At 38.1% G+C, this 20386-nt stretch overlaps 1 protein-coding gene across 1 annotated transcript in view; it reads right to left on the reverse strand.

Annotated features, from left to right (window-relative positions):
* Window positions 1-11: 11 nt before the first annotated feature.
* Mlana (melan-A) overlaps window positions 12-20386 on the reverse strand; it is a 24310-nt gene continuing 3935 nt past the window's right edge. Inside the window, exons 3-5 of the mRNA XM_010620825.2 lie at window positions 17432-17528; window positions 1465-1578; window positions 12-94 (exon numbers count right to left, since the gene is read on the reverse strand). Coding sequence (XP_010619127.1) covers window positions 26-94; window positions 1465-1578; window positions 17432-17528 — 280 coding nt within the window. The 3' untranslated portion in view covers window positions 12-25. The remainder of the gene's footprint in view (window positions 95-1464; window positions 1579-17431; window positions 17529-20386) is intronic.

Here is a 20386-nt window from a genome sequence, read left to right on the forward strand (position 1 = left end):
CATTTTCCAGGCAGCTTGCTGGCTCTCAAGGTGAGTAAGGCGGTGGTGACTGTTCTCTGGAGAATTTCTCATAAGCAGGTGGAGCATTAGGAACCTGTGATAATAAAAAAGGAGAACATGGTTTGGAAATGGCGTATATGTTTCTGGGAAGGGAGTAAGTCAAAACAATAGCATGCTTATACATTTGCTATGGACTGAAACTTTTAAGTGTTCACTTCTAATTTATGACCTAAATGCATATGTAGAAATATTGTTGGAGGAAAGAGCAGAGAAAAAATAGGGCTCAGGGATTTCCCACAATCTGAAAGTGTAGTGTGGATTATTAGTGTCAGCAGAAGTCCCAAATCCTGAAAAATTATTGGACCCTATTCACATATTGTCTTTACCACATAGAAATTGTACTCTGTCTAAAGGCACACTGATACTACCAATTCAGCACAAATGTGTCAGTCCTTCACTTAAGGTTCATAACAATCCCAGATAATGTCACAGAGTGGGAAATTAAAGCACAGAGAAGTCATTTGCTCAAGGTCACACAACTAGTAAGGCATTGAGCTAAGAATCAGTGCTCTCAACCATTATGCAAGACTGCCTCTGTACCAGTGCTGTCCAGTCAAAACACAGTTCAAGCCGTATATGTAATTGTAATTTCTAATAGCAACATTTCTTAAAAGGAGATAAAATAGATAAAATGTTTTAGTTAACCCATTTATTAAAACCATTTCAATTACAAATCATTAAATGCAAATCATTAATGATTGTATTTTCATATACTCTGATGTATTACATCAGACAACAATATTTCTGCATATGCATTTGGGTCATAAATATAATCTCAATTCAAACTAGTATATTTCAAGCAACACATGGCATAGCTAGCCCATTGGATAGCACAGCTTTATTTATTTAAGATTGATACTTTTCCCTTTGTATATATTTACATTGATGAAAAAGGAAAATGTAATTAAAAATATACCGGGCGTGGTGGTGCACGCCTGTAATCCCAGCACTCAGGAAGCTGAGGCAGGAGGATCACTATGAGTTCGAGACCAGCCTGAGCTACATAGTGAGTTCCAGGTCAGTCTCAACTATGTAGTGAGACCCTGTCTCAAAAAAAAAAAACAAACAACAAAAACCAAAAAACAAACAAAAAAATATACAATGAAAGGCTATTACATCAAAAACCAAGTTCTTTGGCTCTTACTCAGTTTTCATTATTGACTCTGGAAAAATCAGTATGAGAAGAATACAATTTAAGGAAATCTCTGTTTCCTTTGGCTCTTATTTTATTATTTTGTGATAAAATATGCTTTATAAAATTTACCATTTGGACAATTTTAGATGTATAATTTAATGACATTAAGCACATTGACAGTATCCTTGCTTTTCAAGGGAAATCGTGTTATTTACTTGAACTAAAAGCAGCCATATATGAAAATATTCAGACGCATCATCTCAACCTACCAGGGGTTCACAATTTTTCTTTTGTAAGGTCAGTTTGGTGTCCACATAACCAAGCTCTTCATGTGAGCATCTTCCCCGTAATGTACTTTGAACACCAGCATGAAGGCTTTCGTCCTGAAATACAGATTTATTAAAGTGAATGGGTAAAAACGCATAGCTGAGTTCATTAAAGAAAAGAGGAGGCTAAAGTTTTAAGAATAGGTTTTAATCTAGGTTCTGCCACTTACTTGCTGTGTCCTCAGACTAGTTAGTTTACCTCTCCTAATTCTACTTCTTGCATTTGTACTAGGAAGGTAACTGCCTCTCAAAGTCGTGGGAATTAACTAAAGGTGAGGCACTAGTACAGTGCCTGATACCCCATTCATAGTAAATACTTGTGAAGGGAAGGAGAACAGTGTATAAAAAAGTGAACATTTTTGTGAAATTATCCTTAAAAGTGAAGGAGAAGGGCTGGGGATGTAGCTCAGTGGTAAAGTGTGAGGCTAGCATGTATGAGGCCCTGGGTTTGACTCTCCAGCACAAAAAAGGAAAAGAGAGAAAGACTGTCTTTGACAAGCAAGTACTGAGAAAATTTGTTGCCATAGGCTTACCTTGCAAAAATTTTCAGAGTTCTTTAGAAAGAAGAAAAACATAGGTCAGAAACTCAGATGTGTATAAAGAAGACAGATGAAGGATGAATATGAAGGTAAAGAAAACATTTTTATTTTTCTTATTTTAATTAATACATATATAGTTTGTTCATGTATGTTTATGTACAAATGAATGACAGCAATGATCCAAGGGATAAAAAGGTAATTAGGATTATTTTGTTATCACAAATACTCATACTACCTGTGAAGTGGGGTTAGATTAATTGTAAATACCTATTTCAAATTCTAGGGAAAATACTTTTAAAAACTTAATGAAAAAAATATAAAAAAGGAGAGAAATTAAATAATATAAAATGCTCCATTAAAAGCACATAAGGAGGCCATGGATTTAGCTCAGTGGTTCTGCTGCCTGCCGTGCAAGCTCAGCATCCTGAGTTCAATCCCTGGCACCAAAAAAAAAAAAAAAAAAAAAGGCACATAAAGTAGGGAGGGTCAGTGGCGCCGCACCTGCCAAATGCAAGGTCCTGAGTTTGATCCCTGGTACTGGGGGGAAAAAGCACATAAGGTAGAAAAACTGTAGAAGTAAAAAATAGGAACAAAGAAGAAGGGCAAAAACTATAAAACAGTAACAATTATGGTACATAAGAATACCACTATGTCAATAACCATTTTCAAAGTAAAATGCTTTACACCGATTAAGAGACAGGGATTATCATAATGGATCAAAAACAAGTTCCAACCATGTGTTATGTACAAGAACTGACTTTATTTATTTACTTTGTATTTTTTAGTGGGGGCGGTTGAGATAGGTTCTTACTATGTAGTTGAGACTGACCTGGAACTCACTATGTAGACCAGGCTGGTCTTGAACTCACAATGATCCTCCTACCTCAGCTTCCCGAGTGCTGGGATTATAGGCATGTACCACCATGCCTGGCAAGAACTGACTTTAAAAGACACATGAGAAGTAAATAGATTGAGAAAGATATACCACATTAGCACTAATCAAAAAAAGTGACAGTTCCTGTGTTAATTTCAGAAAGTGCAGGCTACAGAGTACTACTAGGGAAAAATAATTAATAATGATTAAGTAATGATAAAGGGGTTCATTCTCCAAGAAGACATCACAGTACTTGACATGCATGCACCTAAAAACAGCAACAAACATATGAGACAATAACTGTTGTCTAGAACTAGAACTTCAAGAACATACCATTGACATCCACTGTGTAGCTGGAGTAATATTTGGAGATTTCAGCATGCTTCTACCAGAAGTGGACAGGTCCAGCAGACAAAAACTCAGTAAGGACATAATTGAACCCACCAAAATCATCAACTACATATAATAGACAACTTGTTATCCAGTAATATCAGAATCCATATTCCTTGTCCCAGTTCCACCCATAATAGATGATTAATGAGCAGTAAAGAGTAGTGGTTAGGCACATAGGTTTTGGAGAAGAGATTGCTTCTCTGAAAAATTTTGCTCTGTCACTTACTTAGAATAAGTTATTTAACTTTTGTTTCTCTCATCTTTCTCATATGCAGAATAAGCATAAAAATATTTATGTGATGGACATTGTGACAATAAATCAAGTTAAAAATTCTAAAAAGAAGATAGAAGCAGAGGGAATATTTTCAAATTCATTTTATGAGGGTGGATTTGCCCAAGATGAAAACGAGAAAAAGACATTATAAGAGAAGAACACAGATGCAAAAATCCTCAAAACATATCAAATTCAACAGTGTATAAAAGAATTATACACCACAAGCAAGTGGGATTTATTTAAGGTGTGCAAAGTTGGTTCAACATTGAAAAATCAATGAAGGTAAGCCATAACATCAACAAACTAAAGAAAAATCACATGATCATATCTACAGATGTAGAAAAAGCACTTGGCATCCATTCATGATTTAAAATTCTTGGTAAACTAGGAACAGAGGGAAACTTCCCTGACTTTGTAAATAGTATCTACAAATGTCTATAGCTAACATCATTGATGAGAAAAATGAAACTCCAACTAATATCAAGAACTAGTCGCTGGTAGGCCTGCCCCTTTGGCTCAGCATGCCAGACAAAATAGGCAGCAGCTTGCGACACTCTGGTAGGCCCGCCCTTCAAACAGGCACAACAGAGGCGCCCACTCGGAGGGCACCAAATGGGGAGTTCATGCCCCCCCCTCGTGAACAAGAGAAAGAAGGCCTCTCTGAGGCTTCTAGATGAAAATTGAAGCCCACTGGAAAAGTGAAGAAAATGTGATAAAGACACACCCCAACACCATAGTTGGTAAGTCAGAGGGGTCCAGCACCTTCACCTGAACCTGGTCTAACTTCAGGGGAAAGACAGCTGGAACCTGCAGTAAAACCTTGCAGAGTTCAACCTAGAAGCAGGACAGAGATCTTGACTTGGGCCTTGCAGCCAAAAATCCTTCTGAACCTCATGGAACAGCAGCTGATGGCTTGCTGAGACTGACTTAGACCTGCACACTCCTGCCCACCCTGTCTGTTATGTCAACAGATGCATACCCTGAAGGAGGCCCTCTACTTCTATTTGTATTTTTCATTTTCAAAGTAATATTTTTCTCTTATCTTTAATCATTTAAAAATTTTTAATCTTTATTTTCTCAAATCTTCCCTTTTTACCTTCTTTTCTCTTTCTCTCTCACTGTCTCCCACCTTTATCTTCATTACTCTCCTTCCTTTTTGTTCCTGTTCCTATTCTAATTAGAATTAATTTTCTTTCTTTTCCTTTTCTTCTCTTTTTACAGATAAGTGAGGCATATAAGGACTCCAACTAGCCAAGATCAAAAAAAATCTACACCTAGACATATAATAATCAAGATCCCAGAAACCAAAAAACAAAATACTACAAGCAGTTAAACAAAAGAAACAAATCACATGCAAAGGAAAGCCCATTAGAATCACAGCAGACTTTTCAACACAAACCCTTAAGGAGAGCCTGGAGTGAGGTATTTCAAGTTCTAAAAGAAAACGACTTCCAACCTAGATTAATGTATCCTGCAAAACTATCTTTCAAAATTGATGGGGAAATAAGATACTTCCATGACAAAGAACACCTGAGAAATTTCATGAACACCAAACTGGCACTCTAAACAATATCCTGGAAAAAGAAAATGAAGGCCACAATTCCATAAGGGCCAATAGAGCAAAGATACCAGGCAAGGCAAGAAATTAAAGGGAGAGAGGGAAAAATAAAAAATAAAAGAACCAATAACAGGAAAATAACATGACAATGAAAAGTCTACATAACAGTTATAACCATTAATGTTAAAGGCCTCCATTCACCAATCAAGAGAAACAGGCTGAGAGAATGGATTAAGAAGCAAAATCCAACAATATGCTGTATAAAAGAAACCTCCTTAATCCACAAATTCATAGACTGAGAGTGAAAGGATGGAAAGCAGTTCTCCATGCAACAGGAGCCCCTGGAAAAAAGTGGGTGTAGCTATCTTATTTGCAGACAGAATAGATTTCAAACCAAAATTAATTAAGAGACAAGGCCACTACATCCGTGTAAAGGGAACAACATAAGAAGAAGAAATGACAATCATAAAATATATAAATCCACAAATTCATAGACTGAGAGTGAAAGGATGGAAAGCAGTTCTCCATGCAACAGGAGCCCCTGGAAAAAAGTGGGTGTAGCTATCTTATTTGCAGACAGAATAGATTTCAAACCAAAATTAATTAAGAGACAAGGCCACTACATCCGTGTAAAGGGAACAACATAAGAAGAAGAAATGACAATCATAAAATATATATATATATATAAAGGAAATAAGCACTAATACAATTGTAGTGAGGGACTTAAATACTCCACTGACACAAATAGATCATCTAGACAAAAATCAACAATGAAATAACAGAACTGAACCAAGTCTTAGAACAAATGGACTTAGTAGATATCTACAGAGTATTCCACCCCACAAAATCAGAATATACATTCTTTTCAGCTGCACATGGGTCATTCTCCAAAATAGACCACATGCTAGCTCATAGAACATGCTTAAGTAAATGCAAATGAATTGAAGTTATTGCCTGTATATTATCAGATCATATTGCAATTGATCTGGAGATCAATAGCCTAAGAAACCATAAGAACTTCACAAACACATGGAAATTAAATAACACCCTGCTGAACAACCACTGGGTCACGGGAAATTACAGAAGAAATTAGACAGTTTCTACAATTAAATGATAATGTCAATATCACATACAGGAATCTATGGGATGCAATGAACGCAGTTCTATGAGGAAAATTCATAGCAGTAAATGCCCACACTAGGAAAACAGAGCGAGCTCAAATAACCTAATGCTTAACCTTAAGCTCCTAGAGAAGGAAGAGCAAGACAAACTGAAAGCTTGTACAAGGGAGGAAATTATAAAGATCAGAGAAGAGGTTAATGCAGTGGAGACTAAAAGAATGATACAGAAAATCAGTGAATTGAAGAGTTGGTTTTTTGAAAGAATAAAATTGATAGACCCTTAGCCAACCTTATCAAGAAAAGGAACGAGAAGGGTCAAATTCATGCAGTTAGGAATGAAAAAGGTGAAGTCACAACAAATCCACCAGAAATCCCTATCAATACCTACTTTAAAAAATAAAAAAAAATATATATATGTATATATATATATTTACTCTAATAAAATGGAAAATACAGAAGTGGACCGATTCCTAGATACATATGAACTTGCAAAGTTGATTGAAGATGTAAAAAAGTCTAAACAACCCAATTACATTCATTGAAATTGAAAATGTAATTAAGGGCCGGAGATTTAGCTCAGCAGTTCAGTGGCCTGCCTTGCAAGCGCAAGGACCCAAGTTCAATCCCCCATACCAAAACAAAACAAACAAACAAAAAAATAAAATGTAATTAAAACATTACTAACAAAGAAAAGCCCAGGCCCTGATGGCTTCACTGCTGTATTCTATAAGACATTTAGAGAAGAACTATTGCTGCTACTCTTTAAACTCTTTAATGAAATTGAAAGGGAAGCAATACTTCCAAATTCATTCCTGGAAGGAGGTGTTACTTTGATTCCAAAACCAGGGAAAGACCCACCCAAAAAAGAAAACTACAGGCCTATTTCCTTAATGAACATAGATGCAAAAATCCCCAATAATATACTGGTAAACAGAATACAGAAGATCACCAAGAATATCATACACCCTGACCAAGTTGGATTTATCCCAGGGATACAAGGATGGTTCAACATACATAAATCAATAAATTTAATACACTATATTAACAGAGTCAAGGACAAAAACCATATGATCATCTCAATAGATGCAGAAAAACCAATTGACAAAATTCAACACCTATTTGTGATAAAAACCCTACAGAAAATTGGAATGGATGGTCTTTATCTTGACCTGATAAAGCCTATCTATGAAAAACCAAAGCCAATATCATTCCAAATGGTCAAAAACTGAAAACCTTCATAATAAAATCAGGAACAAGACAAGGATATCCACTATCACCACTCCTGTTCAATATAGTTCTAGAAACGTTAGCCATAGCAATTAGAAAAGAGAAAGAAATAAAAGGAATAAAGGTAGCATATGAAGTTAAACTGGCACTATTTGCTGATGATATGATACTTTACATAGAAGACCCAGAAAACCCCGCCAACAGGCTTCTAGACTTAATTGACAGATTCAGTAGAGTAGCCGGATACAAGGTCAACACTCAAAAATCAATAGCCTTCTTGTACAGAGATAACAGTCTCAATGAGAGAGAAATAAGGGAAACAATTCTTTTCACAATAACATTCAAAAAATGAAATATCGAGGAATCTAACAAAGGAGACAAAAGATCTCTACACTGAAAATTATAGCACTGAAAAAAGAGGTAGAAGAGGATAGATATAAGAAGATGGAAAGATACCCCTTGCTCCTGGATAGGAAGAATCAACATAGTGAAAATGCCCATACTTCCAAAGCTGCTATATAGATTCAATGAAATCCTCATTGAAATCCCAATAGTATATTTCACAGAATTTGAGAAAACAATCCAAAAATTCATTTGGAACCAGAAGAGACCTAGAATAGCAAAAACCATTTTAGGCAACAGAGACATGGCGTTGGGTATCACAACTCCCAACTTGAAACTATCATACAAATCCACTGTGATAAAAACAGAATAGTACTTGACAAAGAAACAGACCTGAGGATCAATGGAATAGATTGGAAGATGCAGAAACAACATCAGACATACTCACCTACCTCATCTTTGACAAAGGAGCCAACAACCCTCACTGGAGGCAAGATAGCCTCTTTAATAAATGGTGTTGGAAAAACTGGCTTTCAACTTGCCAAAAATTGAAACTGTATCCCTATCTTTCACCATGCACTAAACTAAAATCCAAGTTGATTAAAGATCTAAATATCAAAGCAGAAGTACTAAACTAACTGGAAAGTAAATTAGGTAGATTTCTCAAAGACGTTGGCATAGGAGAAGACTTCATGAACAAATCCTTAGCAGCACGAGAACTTGGACGAAGAATCAACAGCTGGGAACTCATTGAATTAAAAAGTTTTAGCAGTGCAAGAGAAATCACCAATAGAGCTAAGAGACAACCTACAATGTGGGAAAAAATTTTACCAGATATTCCTCAGACAAAGGACTACTATATAGAATATATAAAGAACTGAAAAAAATCAGACCCCCAAATACAAGGACCTGATTCAAAAATGGGCATCTGAAATGAACAGACATTTCTGAGACAAACAAGTAAAAGCAGCAAATAAATATATGAAAAATGTTCAACATCACCAGTCATTTGAGAGATACAGATGAAAACAACACTGAGATTCCACCTTACCCTAGAATGGCTACTATCAAGAAATCAACCAATAACAAATGCTGGTGGGGCTGTGGGAGAAAGGAACCCTTCTCCATTGTTGGTAGGAGTGCAGACTGGTGCAACCACTCTGGAAATCAATATGAAGATACCTCACATAACTAGGATTAGAGGTCCCATTTGACCCAACTATCTCTCTGCTGGTTATCTTTCCAAAAGAATTAAAAGAATCATACCACAGTGAAATATGAACACCCATTTTTATAGCAGCACAGTCTGTAATAGCTAAAACTTGGAAACAACCCAAATGCCCATCAACTGCAGACTGGATAAAGAAGATGTGTTTTTTCTATAAAACGGAGTACTATTCAGCCATAAAGAATGATAAACTGGAGCCATAGCTAAATGGATGTATGTTGAGGCTATGCTCTTAAGTGAAAGAAATAGGACATATGAGTAAATACTGAATAGTTTCTCTGGTGGGAAAAACTAAAAGTGTAAATAAGGTTCAAATGGTATAACTGATAGTGTGATGGGAAAGAAAATGGCTAAGTGGGAAGGGGAGGAGAAAGGAAATAAGGGAAAAAAATGCGAAAAAAGGAAAAAATGGAAACAAAGTCTTTGTAAATAGGGAAAGGTGAAGAGGTGAAGGGAGAGCAGGGGTATAGGGAAAAAACAAGTACCAAGACATATCATGTAAAGCTACAAGATCCCAATGATAAATGTAATGGTATTGTTTGCTTTAAATGTACCAATAAACTTAATGCAAGGGAGAACTAGGCAAGCATGTGCCCTATCATGGCTGCTTTTCAATATCATACCAGAAGTCTTATCTAATGTGATAAGGCAAGAAGAGGAAATAAAAAGTATACTGTTTGGGAAGAAAGAAAACTGTCATCTCTCACTGGCTATAGTCTGTGAATGTGATCCAATCTCATGGTACACTGCTAATTCTCTGCATTTATATTTAGAATCAGTGTGTGCATTAAAGACCTGACTCCTGCATCCAACCATCAGATGTGGCTCCAGAATCTGCATTCGGGTGAGTCCAGTGCAGGTGGCCCCTGGCCATGCACTGAGAAATTTAATACCATGAGATAGATATAACTATAAATCAAGTTGTTACCAATGCCTTAAAATTCCAATCCAAAAGCCAAAATTATGCCCCAAATGTCCAAGTGAAGATGTAAAACTGGTAAACATAAAAATCAACTTCCAGTTCCTTACAAGTCACTTTCCACCTTCTGCTACAGAAACACGTTTCTGAAAAAAATCAGTTTCTCCTTTCAAAATGTGGTTTTCAGAATTCAGGGGAATTGATAACTAGGGAGAAATTTGGGGCAATCTAAATTTTAACACACCTCACTGCCATTCTGTAGTTAAAGAAAGTTGGAATAAAACTGAATAAAAATTGATTAGTTTCAGTTGCCCAAAATTTGTATTTATACTTGTTTATGTTTTTTTCTGCTTAATGAAATAGAATCACCAAAGAGAGAAAGAGTGGTAATAATGTAATTAAATGCAATATGTATTATATAATGTTGCCTAAATTTCTTAGACTTGATTCCAAACAGTTGATTCTCTACTTTCTGGAAATATAAACATTTCAAAACAAAATTTAGTATTAATTTAGAAAATTAACATGGCAGAGCATTTAGGTACTAAAAGAACTAGGGAATGTAAACATGTTTTTATTTCATAAAAATTCCAGAAACATTCTGAATCACTGATTTACATCTCAAGGAAAAGAAGCACAGTAGATTGAACTTAAACTACCGATCAAATGTTCACAGTCTCTAAACAACATTAAGGCTCTCTGCTACTCTTCAAATTGAAGGAATTTAAGATGAGAACATTGAATCAAAAGAAAAATGAAGAATCAAGCTAATATCTGTGGATGATATAGAGAATTTTTATAACATGTTCTCCTTGAAAGGATACATTATTGTATTTTTGATATGTAAATATATGATTAAATGAAAATATTGTAAAAATATATTAAATAAAAACAAGGCTTCTGGGAAGATGGCAGAGCGCTGAGTAGCAGAGAAGTAGCTTCTATGAGATTTGGTGTCCCAACACTGGAATATGGTGGTGTGAGAAGAAGGAAGGAAGGGTGTCTCCTGGACCCAGAAAGGATCTGAAGTGAGAATTGAAGTCCATGGGAAGGGCAAAGAGAGAGAAAGATATATTTAAATGAAAAGGAGAGGTGGCAGGTGGTGCTTCCTCCCAGAGCTCATACCCATGGCATGGGAAGGGCAGGTTGACCCTGCAAATGCAGGTGACTACTGATAAACCCAGAGGCTTCCATGGAGAAATGCACCAGTGGAACGGATGCAGTGGACTCCAGTGGCTGTTTGCTATTTTCTAGTCTGTGTTTGATGCTATTGTTATTGCTGATTGTACCACTTTAGCCAAGGTGACATAATTGTGTTATTCAGTTGTTCTTCCTGGCATACCAAGATTGAGAATGCCTAAGGGTCTTTAAAAGTACTATAGGCCCATCAGTTGGAAACTGGATAAAGAAGATGTGGTTTTTCTATAAAATTGAATACTACTGAGGCATAGGGAATGAGAATTAGATTCATTCATAGGAAAATGGATACATACAGAGGATATACTCTTAAGGGAAATAAATAAGTCATACATGTGTAAATACTGAATAGTTTCTCTGGTGTGAAAAACTATAATAGTACATAAGATCCTAATGAGATAATTGACAATGTGAAATAGGAAGAAAAGGGCTAAAGGTGTAGGGAAAGTGGGAAGGGTAAGGGAAAAGTAATAAGGGAAAACAAAAAAATGAGAAAATGAAAAAAATGGAAATATAGTATTTGTAAACAGGGAGGGGAGGAGGGTGTGAAGGGAGGGCAGGGACAAGGGGAAAAAATGAGAGCCAAGACCTGTCATGTAAAGTTACAAGATCCCAATAATGAATGTAACTGTACTGTATACCTAAAATGTACCAATAAGCCCAATTAAAAAAGTACTATAGGCCAGTGCCAAAGAACAAGGGCCTAGGCCAAGTAGGCAGAAACTTCTCATTCCCAATAAATTGAAGAGATAGAATCTTGCAACAAAACCCAAAAGCCAGCTACATCTGGAAGACATCTCTGAGAAGCAGTCATTTCCTAAATTCTGCCAATAAAATTACTCATCATAAGCAATTTACAAGCATCAACCCAGGAATTAAACTAAAAGAAAAAAAAAGAATTAAACAAGATGCAATCCCCCAAGATGTTCAGCTCACCAAATGCAAACCCAGGGGACAATGAAGTGGAACAAACTGAAAGCTACCCACAGGGACTCTGAAATGATAATAGCAGAAGTAACAAAGCAGATGAATGAGGCACTAGAAAAAAATCAAAGCAGAAATAATTTCTCAGATAACTACCAAGATAGTGACCATAATGAAAGACATGCTTAATGACTCTAGAGCAGATACAGATTAAAAAAATACAGGAGCTCCAAAAAATTATGGAAAACATGAATGTCCAGCATAAGAAAGAAATGGAATCATGAAACAGATTCAGAGATCCAGGAGATTTAAAAATCCACTGAAAGTATATGCAGCAGAATGAGGCAATGTGAGCACAGAATATCAGATACAGAAGATAGGAGTAGTGATCATAAAAAAGAAAGATTTCTTAAAATTAGCAAGGGACAAATGGAAAGACATCCCTTGCTCCTGGGTAGGAAGAATCAACATAGTGAACATGGCCATACTTCCAAAACTGCTATATAGATTCAGTGCAATCCCAATTGAAATCCTAGCAGCATACTTCACAGAACTTGAGAAAACAATCCAAAAATTCATTTGAAACAAGAATAGACCTAGAATAGCAAAAGCAATTTTAGGCAATAAAGACAAGTTAGGGGATATCATGATCCCCAACTTGAATTATACTACAAAGCTATTGTAATAAAGACAGTGTGATACTGGCAAAGAAATAGACCCGAGGACCAGTGGAACAGATTAGAAGATGCAGAAACAACTCCAGACACACTTAGCCACCTCATTTTTGACAAAGTAACTAAACACCCTCACTGGAGGGAAGGCTCTTTCATAAATGGTGCTGGAAAAACTAGCTTTTAACTTGTCAAATATTAAAACTATACCTATATCTCTCACCATGCACTAAACTAAAATCAAAATAGATTAAAGGTCTAAATATTAAAACAGCAACACTAAACCAGCTGGAAGAACTCTTGAAGACATTGGTATAGCAAAAGATTTTTGAACAAAACTTCGGTTGCCCATGAGCTAGCACAATCAACAAGCAGGGTGTTTTAGTAAAAGCTCTGCAAGCAAGAGAAACAACCAACAGTGTGAAGAGACAACCCACTATGTGGTAAAAAATTTCATCAGTTATTCCTCAGGCAAAAGGTCTACTATCTACAGTATATAAAATTTTTTTAAAAATCGGAACTCCCAAATCTAAAAGACCCAATCCAAAAATGGGCATCTGAAATGGACAGACATATCTCAGACAAAAAACAAAACAAAACAAAACAACAACAAAAAAAGAAATAGCAAATAAACATATGAAAAAATGTTCAACATCACTGGTCATTCCATAAATGCAAATGAAAATGCTGAGATTCCACCTTACCCCAGAAAGAATGGCTGCTGTCACAAAATCAACAAATAACAAATGCTGGCGGGGCTGTGGGGAAAGAGGAACACTGCTCCACAACTGGTGGGAGTGTAGAATGGTGTAACCGCTGTGGAAAGCAGTATGGAGATACCGCAGCGATCTAGGATTGGAGGTCTCATTTGACCCAGCTATTATCCTGCTAGTTATCTTCCCTAAAGAATTAAAATAATCATATCATAGTGATATATGTGCACCCATGTTCCAAGCAGCATAATTTGCAATCGCTAAAACTTGGAAGCAGCCCGATTGCACATCAATGGGAGACTGGGTAAAGAAAATGTTTTTTTTTTTTTTTTTTTTTAAATAAAAAATATCCTGGCCTTTCTTTACTGTGTTAATTCTTTTCTTCAGAGGGTTGCTAGAATTGAACCCAGATCTTTACATGTGTTAAGCAAGTTCACTCCCACTCATCTTAAACCCCAAATGCTTTTTTATTTATTTATTTTTTGTTTTTGTGTTTTGAGACAGGGTCTCACTATGTAGTTGAGGATTAAATAAAAAGCCATAAAAAATGAGAAATCAGAGACATTTATAGTTAAATCGATGAATATTAAGTCAATACTCAAGTGATATAAATAGGACACATGTGTGTAGATACCAAATAGTTTCTCTAGTGTAAGAAACTTGAGTGTAAATAAAGACTAAAAAGTATAATAGATAATGTGAAATAGGAGGAAAAGGGACAAATAAAGGGGAAATGGGAGGAGTAGGGGAAAGTAAAGAAGGGAATGGAATATGAGAAAATTAAAAATAATGGAAACAAAGTCTTTGTACATGGGGGTGGGGGGGCTTGAAGGGAGGGCAGGGGAATGGGGAAAAAATAAGAACCAAGATTGATTATGCAAAGGTACAAATTTCCAACCATGAATGTCATTAAATGTACCAATAAAATTAATTTTAAAATAAAATAAAATTAGCAAGGGACCCTGAGAAATCAATCCAGCAGCTGTTAGATGATGCAAAATGAATAACTTAAGATTGATTGGAGTCAATGAAAAAGCAGGAGATAGTGCAAATGAAATTTTAAAAACTTGTTCACAACAGTAGTCGTACAAAACTCCCCAAACATGGAAAAAGAATTTGACATACGGATAAGTGAGGGATTTAGAACTCCAATTAGCCAGGATAAAAGAAATCCTCATCAAGGCATATAATAATCAAGATTTCAGAAATTCAACAATATTAAAATCTGTTAATGAAAAGAAACAAATTATCTATAAAACCCATCAGAATCACAGACTTCTCAACACAAACCCTCAAGTCAAGGAGAGCTTGGAGTGAAATATGTCAAGCCCTAAAAGAAAACTACCTCCATCCCAGACTGATGTACCCCACAAGATTATCTGTCAAAATTAATGGAAAAATAAGAAACTTCCATGACAAAGAACACCTGAAGAAATTCATAAACACCAAAACAAAACTCAAAGTGTTCTGAAGGATATTCTAGAGAGAACAAGAATTACAACTTCATAAACCCCAACAGAATGAATCCACTAGGCAAGGCAAGAAATTAAACAGAGGAGGAAAGAAGGGAGCCAACAACAGGAAAATAACATGACGGTGGTAATTCAATACATATTAGTTATAACTATCAATGTTAATGATCTCAGCTCACAATAAAAAGAAACAGACTGGGAGAATGGATCAAGAAGCGACATCCAACAATATGCTGCACTCTGGTTTCTCTTCAGACTGCATAACTCACCTTTTACCAACAATATGCTGCATTCAAGAAACACATTTAATTCAAAAAGAAATTCATACTACATGTATGAATATGCTAAACAATACTACATGTGACAGGAGCCTGGAAAAAAGCAGGGGTAGCAATTTGCAGATAAAGTAGATTTCAAGCCAAGACTGATTAAGAGAGAAAAAGAAGGTCACTACTTCCTTGTAAAGGGAACAATCCAACAGGAAGAGATAATCATAAATATATATGCACTAAATAGCAGTGTACACACCTATACAAAAATATTAATGGACATGAAAAATCAAATAAGCGCTAATACAGTTGTAATGGGGGACCTCAATACTTACTGACACATATAGATCAACTAGACAAAAAGTCCACAAAGAAATATCAGAACTGAACCAAACTTTGAACAAACGGACTTCGCAGATGTCTCAGAGTGTTCCACCCCCAACATCAGAATACATATTCTTCTCAGCTACTCACAGGATGTTCTCCAAGACCACATACTAGCTCATAGAGCATGCTTAAGTAAATCCAAAGGAACTGAAATTATCCCATGCATATTATCACACCCTACTGCAATGAAATTGGAAATCAATGGCAAACGAAGCTATAGGAATGGAGCTAATGAGGTTTGGAGAAATTAAAAATCTAAGGTCTCTAAGCAAGGCAGTTGTAGACAATAAGATTAAATCCTAATGCAATAATACAATTGAGTACTTGCTGTATGTCAGGCACTGTGCTAAGCGCTGGAGGTACAGTGTCTTGGTTCAGAAATGGGAGAAGGGGGATGGAAGAGGCAAAAAAAAGAAAATAGCCAGTTACAAGATAATGTCATTACCCAATGCTAGAGGTACCAGGGGGAGGGGATTCTATAATGGAAACAAAGTCCTTCCCCTTCTAACCTGTTGTGGACCACCACAGAGATGTCATATGTGCTGGGGTTCTGTCCCTAGCCTTGTAATCAAGGGCTTTCCTCTAGTGTTGCTTGGGAGTCTTCTTGTTCAGACTCAGTACCTTCTGCTCTTTCTCCTGAAATACAAACTCTAGAGGGCTCTTCTTGGTGGTGTGTCAGCCTCCGATTTGTCTACCCCTTCCTGGCTTGTTCTTCTGCATACTTTGATAAGGCATTAGGGAAAGGGGACACAAGAACACCTAGTTTCTTGGCAAGGAGGAAAGAATTGCAAGATGCCTCTCTTATGGTCCCCTTCTTTTCTCCAGATTGCCATGCTCCAGCCCCTACCCACACTAGCATCCTCTCCTTCACAGAACCCCTTCAGAGGGAAGTGTTTGCTGAATGAAGAATGGGACTTTCTGACATGTTTTGTGAAGATAGTTTTCTATCATGCATCAACCCTAAAACCTTTCATATCTGTGATAAGAAGAGAGAAAATTGCAACTCTCCTTTCATTATATCCTCACTATGGAGAATGTTTTTGGATGCTCCAAGAGTTAAAGTTCTACCTGGCTATGAAGTGAGTTTGCTCCAACCTGTATTTTTTTAATAGCTGGATTAATGTGTTTCACTCATTGGAGAAGCGGGTGCCAGAAGAATAGACCATGTCATTGTGTTAGCTTCCTGGTCGTGCGAGTAAAGAACAAAAAAATACTGTTAAACATTAGCCACCCAAAGAGGATGGAGGCTGGTGAAAATAAATAAATATGCTTTGTGCTGCAGGCTGGAAGCATGGTTCTCTCCCTGTACTGATGTTCACAGGGGTCTTGGGTATCCCGGACTACTTAGTATGACAGAATTACAAGAAGCTGAAATTTCCAGGCAACCTATGATAAAGGATGTCAACAGGCAAGGATAGAGAAGCATGCCACTGAATGGGATAACAGAATCGACAATCATCTCTAGGATCGGTAAGACCAAGGGTTCTATTATACTGTTAAGGGGACCACAAGCCCTTTGCCCTGCCTGTGAGCCATCAGTGCTCTGCTGCACATGGCAGCCAGGCACTTAAGTTTGCTTTGAGTAGAACCAAAGAGCAAAGGCAAATTGCTGGTTGGGGCTCACATTTGGGCAGAGGCAAAAGAATAGTTGCTAGAAGGATAATGTATGAAAAGATTCATCAGAAGTGGGAATTAGAACTAGAGGGGATCATGAAAATGTTAGCTCACTCTCTAGAAATTCAAAGAACCTGGAAAGGGGGTCCTGGATCCAGAAAGATCCCAGAATTGGGAACTTAACCCACCTTCAAGGTTCTGTATCCACTTCGTCTTCTACAATACCAGCAGCCAATGAGCAGTAAAATTCCCAGGATGACTGTCAGGAGCCCAATCCCTGCAGCCCTGGAGGAGATACACAAATTTAATTAGGCACAGAAATACTGTTCCATAGTGTGGTGAAACATAAATTAAACTTCTTCCTTCTTCATATGGGCCCACTGGAGCAGTGCTAACTGCAAGGCCAAGCGCCCAGGTTCCAGGCAGAAGAGATGTCCGAATAACTGATTCTCACAGGGACCGTATATTTATTGCGGCTTTATTGGAAGTGTTTTTTCTTCTCATTGGGGCTGGTTCATAGCATTTTCTCCAACTCAGCCCAGAAAAAGGAAGCAGAAATTAATACTGACTGAACATCTACTATAAGCCAGGTGCTATGCCCAACATTCCACATTCTAGCTAGGACTATCTCTGTCCTAAACTCCTCTCACCCCAGGCGGCCCAGTGGAGAAGATTCTGAGTGAAACCTAGGGCAAAAGATACAGAGTTTCTACAGAAAGATCTGGTCCTAAGCCACAGAAAGATAAAGTGGAGATCTAAGTCATCCTCTTAGGCCTTGTCTCTAGTGGCCCTGGGAAGCATTACAGTTGCCATGAAGGCCTGGAAAGAGGCTGGGACTGTCAGCTCACATCTGCCTGATTTTCCACACCACAGCATGGTCAAAGTTCACAGTACTGCATGTTATCTGTGTCTGTGCACTTGCTAAGAGAGTTCTGCAGAACTAGGGGATTTGTAAGAAAGGAGCAAGGCTGAACAAAGCCTTATGGAGAAAATTTTGCCCAGTGATACCTACCAAACAGTCTTGAGGCTACGAGGCATCAAACCTGTTATGTCCAAGAGAACCATGAGATGGCAGTGCTACAGGAAGTTCTGACCCAATTACGTAGGCCAAACTACCTGACTTCTAGATTAAGAAGCTGAAACCTACTAAAATTCATCCGCGTTACCACCACCTCAGTGACAGAGCACCAACTTGTGCCAGATACTCTGCTAAGTACCACACATAGGTGCCTTTATTTTACACTCACTACAGTTCTCTGAGATATACATGATGTTCATTTCAGAGTTGACGTTAGGCTGGTAAATTGGCCAAGGTTGTATAACCAGTAAGTGGCAGGACCTGCGTTCTTAGTAATTAGCACTGGACATCTGCAAAGAGAGCTCTAGAATTTGGGACAGACCCAGATCTCCCATCTCCAAGGCCAGTGCTAGTCCTGCAGAAATTAGTTTCTGAAAATGAAGCTGTCACAGGAGCGTTCAGGAGCTCTCGTGACCGAGGGCATCTGATCCAGTTCCCAGCATGCCTGTGCTCTGGCTTGATTCTGTGGTCTCCCCTTCAACTTCCCCACACAGACAGAGCTCTGTTCCAGCTCTCCGTGCCAGATCACGTTGTCCTCAGAACACGCCCGAAGATGGAGAGCATGAAACACCAAGGAATGCCAGATGCACCAGAATAACCCACTGCCCAGCTTGGCAGGGGTCCTCAGAGCGTCACCTGCTTTGCATTGCTCAGTCCAGCGCAGATCCATGGGCTCCACCCATGACTGCCAGCTCAGCCTCTCTGGTGGCAGTGCCTTGAAATCCGCACTTAAGTAAGCCCTAGATGATTTATGTCCCCGGAACTGTGCGAAACTGTCTCCTGAGCCTTCCGAGAGGTAGGTCACACTCAGAACAGGTGCACTGCCCGTTTGGCCGAGTATGGCAATTTACTGCACAGTATTCTCCCTCATTCTGTGGCAGTGGGGCGAGGTTGTAAGATGGATAAATGCCTTCGGAGAATCTCAGAGATGTGTTGCTTCGATGTAGCTGTCCCCATTCCCCTACCTGAGCTGGGATTTTCTTTTTTTTAATCAAAGTTTCCTCTTTTTTGAGAGAGAATAACAATAGTTAATAGTCAATACATTGTGTATCCTTATCTTCAAGGTAGTTACTCAGAGCACTCCTCTGTGGTAAAAACAAAAACAAAAACAAAAAAAACTCTCTTACAAAGAAGAAACAGGTATTAGCACAAAATTTCCTGTTCAACAAATTAAGAAAAACTAGTAGCATAAATGAAACAAACTAGCATATCATTAAAATACTTTTGAAACAACAGAATAGGTAATTTGGAGAATTAGTTGAACTTCTCCCTACTCTCTATTTGTCTGTGAGCAGAGATCTTTCATGGGAGGATATCAGTGGCCCTATGCACAGTTGTGTTCTTTCACGGACTTGCATAAAATCACCGTGTTCCATGAATCCAGCGGCTCTCTCCTTCACAGACTGAGGTTAAGAGACCACAGTGTGGGAGCTTTAGATGTGGAAATGACATTCGGCCTATGGAGGGACGGCTCCCGGCCTACAGGTTAAATGCTCTAGAAGCTACAGGCTCCCCTGTGTTCTCCTGGGGGGCAGGGGGGCAGAGGATTCCCCAGGCCCTGCACGAACACTTTGCTAAGCAAGCGCGACTCACAATGCTTGTGCCTTCAGTCCAGGGGTTGGTTCCATTACGTGGTGGTGGTATTAAAGCCCGTGTGTCCCTAATTTAGCCACTGTCACCTAATTCCAAGTGCACCTTTCCATGCTGTGCTGGGGGTGACTCTGTAAACCTCCCTTCTCCTCTGCCCCAGCGGGAGTTCCGGAGACTGGAAGAGGGAGTTCTCTATGTTCTGGTTAGCACCACTTCAGCAGCAGGTCTTCGCAGGGTCAGTCCCAGCCACCAGCTGTGCTTCTCACTCCCAGAGCAGCCTCGTTAGCTCCCTGCTCACTGGCCAGTGTCCCCACCTCTAAGCTGCTGAGGCTCCAGAGCCAGCCAAATAGAAATGCCTCCTCAGGGCCAGGGATTTAGCTCAGTGGTTCTGCCACCTGCCTCACAAGTGCAAGGACCGGAGTTTGATCCCTGGCACAAAAAAAAAAAAAAAAAAAAAAAAAAAAAAAAAAAAAAA

The sequence above is a fragment of the Fukomys damarensis genome, unplaced genomic scaffold (genome assembly GCF_012274545.1).
Source record: "Fukomys damarensis isolate Sample0158 unplaced genomic scaffold, DMR_v1.0_HiC HiC_scaffold_31, whole genome shotgun sequence".
NCBI lineage: Eukaryota > Metazoa > Chordata > Mammalia > Rodentia > Bathyergidae > Fukomys > Fukomys damarensis.